The 8,687-nt window shown below is 45.4% G+C and overlaps 1 protein-coding gene across 13 annotated transcripts in view; it reads right to left on the reverse strand.

Annotated features, from left to right (window-relative positions):
- Nucleotides 1–43: 43 nt before the first annotated feature.
- Nucleotides 44–8,687, reverse strand: part of LOC112219316 (dynamin-1-like) — a 94,978-nt gene continuing 86,334 nt past the window's right edge. For 8 of the 13 annotated variants that reach the window (XM_042302327.1, XM_042302336.1, XM_042302333.1 and 5 more), the window contains 4 exons: nt 6,760–6,936; nt 5,852–6,093; nt 4,944–5,140; nt 44–2,821 (listed from right to left, as the gene is read on the reverse strand). In XM_042302327.1, coding sequence (XP_042158261.1) covers nt 2,706–2,821; nt 4,944–5,140; nt 5,852–6,093; nt 6,760–6,936 — 732 coding nt within the window. In that variant the 3' untranslated portion in view covers nt 44–2,705. Of the gene's footprint in view, nt 2,822–4,157; nt 4,195–4,943; nt 5,141–5,851; nt 6,094–6,759; nt 6,937–8,687 lie in introns of all 13 variants that reach the window. The other 5 variants (XM_042302338.1, XM_042302337.1, XM_042302339.1 and 2 more) reach the window with 5 other exon arrangements.

Below are 8,687 nucleotides of genomic sequence, written 5' to 3' on the forward strand. Positions count from 1 at the left end.
TTTTTATTTATTTTTTCTCACAAAATAAGACAAGCAGACCATATTGGTACACTGGCTTTTAATGTGTTGGCGAAGCGCAGCCTGTTGGACAGACTCATGCCACCCACAGCAGTAAGATAAGATACAGGACAACGTTGTCACAGCGGGATAGAATACACACATTCACTCTGCCCAGTCTGCACTCTCATTTCCTCTCCCCAGACAGAGACCGAGAAACAAGGGACAAATTATTCTCCTCTACATGCTACTCATCAAACAACCTTCCAATACTCAACACATCCATCAACAGGGATATCATAACTTTCACTTATCAAGTTTGTTTTTAGTTTGTTTCATTGTACACATACTCAGTCACTTATTCATACTAATTTAATATTCAGTATTCATACATTGTCAACTAACCTGTAGACAAGTGGAAGCACAATTTCCAGAAGATGCACCACACAATATACACACGTAAGATATGTCCTATTTACTCTTAAATAATAATGAAACTATTTGTTATGTTTTCACTTTTGCTAAGATTCCAGGGTGTTGTGGAGGGGAGTGTTTGTCTGAACTGAGTACAATATAGATACTATAATGGGTTTGTGGGTATGCTAATGAGTGTAGTTTTTACCGTTGTCATGCCCAACATGTACTTTTATCACCAACAGGGTCATAATACAACAAACCACAGAGTCCACTCACATCTCTCACACAGCAATGGGAACGCATGAGTAACATGGAAGGGGAGAGGTGTACTGTACAGGCGTGTGTTTGTTTAGGGTTCTATGCATAGACCATCACTGATTGGGTTGTTAGTGGTTTAAACCTGATGTCCTCACTCACCCCCGTGACCACTGAGAAAGGAAAGAAGGAAAAAAGGAAAGAAAAAAGCTGATAAATCATGCCAAAATTGAAAGTGCCACCCCATCCCCTAACTCATTACACAGTTCCAATGATATTCAACATATTTCTCAGAGGTTCCCCTGCCAGTGGTCTTGGAAATGCTTTGAGAGTCAAACCTAATCCTGGGCAGGGTCAACACTTTAAAATATCATTCTTGAACACAACATACATTTTTTTCACTTTCCTTCTGAGGAAAGGAGAAATGATGCAATTCAACAGTATTGAGACGCACCCTTTGGGCCTTGTCTGTCTCCTCGCCTCCTCTCAGGCTGAGCATCTACTCTGAGTCTGGTGTGATTGGTGGACAGCTCTCATTAAGCTGTCCAATAAGAACATATTGCACTTTCAATTTAGATCCCGCCTCGCTATGGTACTGATTTTCACTAGTGGGGAAGTGGTTAATTGACAAGTGGGAGAGGAGGAGAGAGACGGACGACTCTAGCTCAATGTTGGGCCACAGTTTTTAGCGGGAGACCTTTGAGTTACCCAGCACCCGTGGCATCGGTACAGAGGTTGAAGCACAGAAAGCAGCATGTGCCTAGGGGAGCTGGTTGTGGACGAGTTTACACCGATATACACCAGATCACAGTTAGTCTGAGCACCTGAACTTGTGTCATTGCATGCAGATACAGTAATACAATACATCATCATGGTTAGCACAACACATAAGAGTGGGCCTTCACAGTGACACAAGGCCTAGTGGCCACAGAAGGGCGTAGCACATAGACACAGGGAGATAGAGGGGTTGGCGATTTTTCCTTCTCTCTCTTTCTCTTCACTCCCCGTCTCCTCCCTTGCTTAGAGGGAGGCTGTTTTGGAGAGTTGCTGAGGTTTCTGGTTTGTGTGTAGGACAGTGGGGATTCACCCTCCACCGTGTAGGGGCTGAGTGGTGGTGGTGGGGGGGGTGGAGGAAGGGGATGTCAGGGGCCCTGAGGGGCAAAAAGGGGGACTTCTAGTTGTCAGAAGGATGCAGGGGTCGACCCTTGCATGGCCGGCTGTTCATTGAAAAGAGGCGGAAGAAAATAGAAAAAGAGGACATGATGAAGCCAGATTAAGCAAAGGATGAACAAGTGAATGAAACCTAATGAGAGAACATTCCCCCAAACTCAGAGGCTAGGAGTCACTGTTGTGATATTAGATATAAAAGGTCACATTAATCAATGTATCATAATAAATAGAATACACAATCTAAGTGCAGTGAGATTGATACCACATTACAGTCAGTATTGGTCATTTTCTCTAGGTGTTACTACTTTCCCATCGATGTCAGGTGTGTCCTAGCCTGTGACGTTAGGGACCAGTATGGATCATGACGATCATAGCAGAAGACAAGAAAAATAACTCTGTTGTTCAGATGCAGTTATCCCTTCTGATCCGCTCCCCCTTGCTAGATAGATGGATAATGCATCTACTCCCGAGAGAGAATCAACACATAGAATAAAGAATCAACACAGCACAAAAATATCATTATCAAATCCAATATGATCAGAGAAGAAATCATTCAGATATGAGAGGAAGAGAAATACCCATATGAAGGGGAGGGTGAGAAACGACAAATATTTCAGCACAGCATTCTTAACAATCTCACCCATATTTGCTGCATATCCCTGCCCATTTATGTGTGCGACTACTTACAGGTGTAAATGTATTGTAATGCTAATCAACAATTGACCTTTATATGCAGTGGAGGGTGAATGCCTTTCTGTGTATTGGGGGTATACAGTGTGTTTGTGTGTGTATGGTGTGGGTTTATACGTGTGTGTGTGACGTGACTGTGTCATTTAGTAGAGAAGGAAGAAGGGTCTAGGTCAGGTCTAGGTAGGTAGGTTGCTCTGCAGTCCTTGGTCTCTCTGCCATGGGGTAGGCGGTGGGTTGGAGGGGAGGGGGGGCTTCAGTAGTTTAGTGGGTTGGTGAGGGAGGGGGTCTTCGGCTGCCAAGAGGACCATGGGTACACACAGATGAACAGACACACAGACACAATCACAGACAAAACACAGAGACATTGATAAGTTAGGACTTTCATTCTGGCTGGGTATCACTCCCCTCACAGGTGTGATATCCAACGTCACTGTACACCATACAGTCAAGTATACTTACTCATTCAGCTCCCCTTTTGAACATTACATCCTATGCAGTCTCTCTCTCTCTCTCTCTCTCTGAGGCACACACTGGTCCGGTAACACACGCATGCATATACACACACATTCACAGCTGCATGGGACAATGTGGGAGACGACAGCCAGACAAAACAGCTAACACGCTAACATACAAATCTTTCCGGCAGATTTGATTCTCTTCATGAATGATTGTCTGGGAATATATATACAGTATAACATTTCCATTTGTGACAAGCAGTTGTTTTGTGGCCCAGAAGAGGGCAGTGTAGCTCCACTAAATTATCACCCATAAATTCTCCTCTTTCAACCCAATCTACATGAAAAACATGTGAGAGATGTGTGATTATAATTGCTACAAATGATATATGACACATTTTATCATCTCCATAGTCGTTCTGCTATGATCATCAAGGCTATGCTATCTTTACTTCACTATCAAAGGAGGGGCTAGTTAGCATAAACGCTAAAAAGCAGACTACAACTGTAGGAGACAGAGTGGCAGCATAACATATATAATGACTGTCAGAATAGCTAGTTGGATAGACATTACATACCCTTTTCAATCCATTATTACCACCCACAGTATAGCCCTTTTGACCACTTCCCTAGCCTCTATTGAATCCTATGTTGACATCTATACAGGACAAACACAGAACAGAAAAGTGTCACGCCACCAAACGACAAGGCTGGAGATGGGTGAGATGTCAAAAGGCAACACACAACACTGATACAAACCCATCACCTTTGACTTCTGACCCCTAACGGGTAGCTCTGGTCAGGTGTGTGCGTGAGCGTTTGTGTATGCCTGCGTATGTGTGTTTGCGTATCTATTGGAGTCATCAGACTTTTTTTCAACACAAACCTATCCCAACTGAAACATACACCTCAAACTAGGACAAAAACATTTCAAGGATTTCAGTGGACAATAAGAAAACCAGCGTAGATCACACAGTGACACTAACACACTGTGAGCTGTGTGTGCTCATGTGTGTTTTGTCTGTGCAGTGCTAAAACGAGGCATTAGGGAGTGCACAGAAAAAAATGAAAGAGAAGGAGAGAGGGATTGGGGCATGCAGTGAGGTGATGGTATCTAAGAGACAGCAGCATGAGGAAGAGGAAGATGACGATGGTGAGTAGTACCAAACGTACCAGAAGCGTTAGTCCTCATTGGTCACTGATAGTGATTCTGAAAGAGGAACCATAATCAACGGTGGGATAGAGGTGTGGTGAAGGAGATGGACAGGAAGAGGAGTGCAAACAAACTCATACAGGTTACAGTGCAGGAGAGACCCATGTCACATGACAAGGCTCTGCTCTCACCCTGGACCAATCAGATTTGGACCATTATTTAGGGGTAGAATTCGAGTTATTGGTTCCAACATGGCTTAAAGTCATTGTGTAAGCATTATTTGGAGGTTTGAGGGTATGTTTGAACGAGAGCAGAGTCGGGCAACGCGTGTGTCTCCCTCCGTAAGTCAAGCTGCTGCCCTGACCGTGAGTTCACATCAGATCAGTACAGTGTCCATTAGCTTACAACCACAGGCAAACACAAGGCAAACGTTAGCAGTGCGGACGCAATTAAACAGAGAACTTAAGAAAAATAAGCTCCCCTCACCTCTCGCTCGCATTCTCTGTCTCTCTCTCTATCCCCCCACTCTCCCCTTTCTCTTTCTCTGTTTATTGCCACATGGAGAGATAGAGTAGACAATAGACACAATTCCTAAACTAGAAAGACTAAGAGAGTGGCATATAGGATAGGTGTCCACTACAAAATAATATATTCTAGCAAAGACCACTGTCATCATTCTCATAGTATCACTTACAAAACCTTACTGGCTTGTGTCTGTCTCCCTGCAGGACCTATTGTAGTGTTATACATTGATAGACTTGGTTACTTTTGCGTTGAGACGTAACTTTTGGTTTGATTCCACTCACCTGGGCACACCGGGGGGTGCACGGTTAGGCCTGGAGGGGACTGATGGTGGTGGCCCACCAAAAGGATCCGGGGAGGCCCCGGGCGAGAGGGGACAGGGGGACCAGGAGGGAGGCCAGGGGCTGAGCCACGGGAGACAGGGCGACCAGGAGGACCTGGGGGAGCCCTTCTGTTTGGAGTGGGACTGGCAGCTGGAGACCTGACAGGGGGAGGGGAGAGGGTGTGAGTGCATTGGCAGTCAGTTCTCTTACACACCAGCAGGGGAGGCCACAACAACAGTGTAACGAAACATTCAGGAGTGTCATGGTCATGGTAAAAAAAAACATTACGGATCATCCAGTCCTCCTCCCCTATTCCTCTCCCCTCCATCCCCTTATTCCTCCTGGGACCATCCATATGTAAAATGTCTGCACGCATGACTAAGTCACTTTGGATAAAAGCATCTGCTAAATGGCATATATTATTATTATTCCATTTCCCCACCCTCCTGCTCTCCCTTCATTCGTACAGTACCTGCCCCCAGAGCAATTTACCTCCTTCCATCCCTCTCCCGCATTTGCCCACCCTCCTGCTCTCCCTTCATTCGTACAGTACCTGCCCCGAGCAATCTACCTCCTTCCATCCCTCTCCCCATTTCCCCACCCTCCTGCTCTCCCTCCATTTGTACAGTACCTGCCCCCAGAGCAATTTACCTCCTCCCATCCCTCTCTCCCATTTCCCCACCCTCCTGCTCTCCCTCCATTTGTACAGTACCTGCCCCCAGAGCAATTTACCTCCTCCCATCCCTCTCTCCCATTTCCCCACCCTCCTGCTCTCCCTCCATTTGTACAGTACCTGCCCCCAGAGCAATTTACCTCCTCCCATCCCTCTCTCCCATTTCCCCACCCTCCTGCTCTCCCTTCATTCGTACCTGCCCCCGGAGTTGTTTCCACCCGGCCTCAGCCAGGAGTCGTCTACGGGTGGCGGCATGGCGGTAGTGATGGTGGTGGTGCTGATGTCTCCGATGATGTTCAGGGCCTCTTTCAGGGCATGGTACATGCGGAGCATCTCGTCGCGGTGATGGGCCTGCTCCTGGGACTCCTCCATCAGGCTGTTTTGGTCCCCAGAGTGGTACAGGTTGGCCAGCAGCTCCGCGTTGATGAACTCCTTGGTCTGTGTGAAAGAGTGGGGAAGAGTTGCGGTGGTACGGAGAGGTTTTTATTTCTTTTTTGCACTTATTCAATCAGATCAAGTGTTAACTGGCAATAACAGACACCCGCATAGTGGACGTTTTGGCGATGTTGGAGGTGGTACTGCGTTGGAGCAACACTTGTCCCACTCGCGTTCGAAGTTCAGAAGGAGAAAGTGTAGGCTTTATAGAAATAATGATGCTCAAATTGAAAGATCATGAAAGTAAATATTGAGGGTTTCTATCATCATAATGGAGCTGTAGATTCCGTCTCACATTCCACTGTTCAAACTTGTAAACAAGGCTGCTTGGGATTTCTGTTAATGAGACTCCGTGCAGCCAATGGCAATGTCTACTTTAGGTGTAATGCCGGGAACTACTTGTGGATTTGACAGCTCTAACGCAGTTCCACCTCCGACACCATCAAAACAACCGCAAAGTGGATGTTGGCTAAAGCGGATCTGATTGAATCAAGCCCTTATTTGATCCATTATTGATGCTGATTGGCTAGAGATTCCACAGGATTGCTGCTTTCTGAAGTCTAAACCAATCAGACACAGATTAAAAGACGATGTTGAAAATCAGATGGCTCTCCAGAAGATTACTTTGACACCACTAGCCTGAAGTGACCAATGGGGAGTGGGACTCACATTGTTGATCATGAGATACATGATGGTCTTGGGCATGAGGTCCCTGATGGTCTTGTTGACGATGGCCATGTAGGAGTCCACCAGGTTGCGGATGGTCTCCACCTGCCTCTCCAGCTGGGGGTCCATGGAGTGCATGAGGTTATCTGAACCATTCTCTCCGTCTCCACTGTCACTCTGCTGGGGGACAACACCAGGGAGGAGGGGGTTAGAGGACAGGGAGGAGAGGTGGACAGGGAGAGGAAGAGGGAAAGGGGGGGAGAGACAGGGAGAAGGGGGAGGGAGAGGGAGATGCAAAAGGAGAGGGAGAAAGAGAAATAGAAAGAGAAAAATATGGTGAGAGAAAGATGGAGCCCTCTCAGGGCTCATGTACCCCAAAAAATCTGAGGAAGCACAAAGTATGTGAGGATGGCTAGAGGAGGGGTTCTTGACGGGGGCTAGGTCCATAAGCTGGAGAATTGAGCTTTTTTCAAAAACCTGAAACCGCTTCTTCCTTCAATCTAGAAGCACAATCATTATGCTTAATTCTATGTAAAAAAAAAAAAAAAGATATATCCAAGCCTTCCTTTTGAGCTGTCTGTTTGCTACTGCTGGTGACACTGTAATTTATTTAGAATTCAAGGCACACTTAACCAGCATGGCTACAACAGCATTCTGCAGTGATACGCCATCTCATCTGGTTTGCACTTAGTGGGACTATCATTTGCTTTTAAACAGGACAATGACCCAACACACCTCCAGGCTGTGTAAGGGCTATTTGACCAAGAAGGAGAGTGATTGTGTGCTGCATCAGATGACCTGGCCTCCACAGTCACCCAACCTCAACCCGGTCAACCTTGGACCGCAGAGTGAAGGAAAAACAGCCAACAAGTGCTCAGCATATGTGAGAACTGCTTCAAGACTGTTTGAAAAGCATTCCAGGTGAAGCTGGTTGAGAAAATGGCAAGTGTGCAAAGCTGTCATCAAGGCAAAGGGTGGCTACTTTGAAGAATCTCAAATATAAAATATATTTTGATTTGTTCTAACATTTTTTTGCTTATTACATGATTCCATATTTGTTATTTCTACAATGTAGAAAATAGTAAAAAATAAAGAAAAACCCTTGAATGTGTACGTTTGTCCAAACTTTTGACTGGTACTGTATGTAATATATATACAGTATAGGTACTTTTTTTACAGGAAAAATCTGAGGAGGCACATGCCCCTGTGCCCCCTTTGGGCATGACACCTCTGAGCGCTGTAATCACAACAAGTAGTGAATCAATCCTCAATATCACAAATCATTAATAACATCCACTATATAGCACTCTTAAACTGTCAGTATAAATAAATAACTTCCCACTGAGCCAGGGCTCCACACAGTCGACGCAACGGATCCCTAACAGATCTGACAGAGCTTAATTTGTGTAGCTCTCTACGTAGTTCTATGTACTTTTGTGTGGCTGAATTTTTGGAACGCAATGCAAACGGAGCTCTGTTTGTGTAGACTGTGAAATCACTGTGGGGAGCCATTGAAGACAACATGTCTCTTTCTCTACCACTTTCTCTTGGCTCATGCCCCAATGCTAATTCCTTTATTTGCTTAGCCAATTCCAATCAGATGGTTGCACTATACAGCTATGGCAGAACCCTGATGAGAGTGACATTTGAACTTCCTGGCCTGGTTCAAATGATGAACGACTGGGCTGTTGATTAGAAACAGCCAATGAGGCGAGACGAGAGAGGAGGTGCAGCGCTGTATAAATCATTAGAGCCAATCAGAGTTCAGTATCAAATTAAATTGCCAACACTACAGATGTAGGATCTTAATTTGAGCCAGTTTGCTACAGCAGGAAAATAATCCTGCAGCAACAGGAAATGTGAATTATTATGTGGATTATAATTCATGGACAACTTTTGTAGGGGTTGATGCATTTTTCGTTATGGCAAAT

This window comes from Oncorhynchus tshawytscha, linkage group LG20, assembly GCF_018296145.1.
Source record: "Oncorhynchus tshawytscha isolate Ot180627B linkage group LG20, Otsh_v2.0, whole genome shotgun sequence".
Classification (NCBI taxonomy): domain Eukaryota; kingdom Metazoa; phylum Chordata; class Actinopteri; order Salmoniformes; family Salmonidae; genus Oncorhynchus; species Oncorhynchus tshawytscha.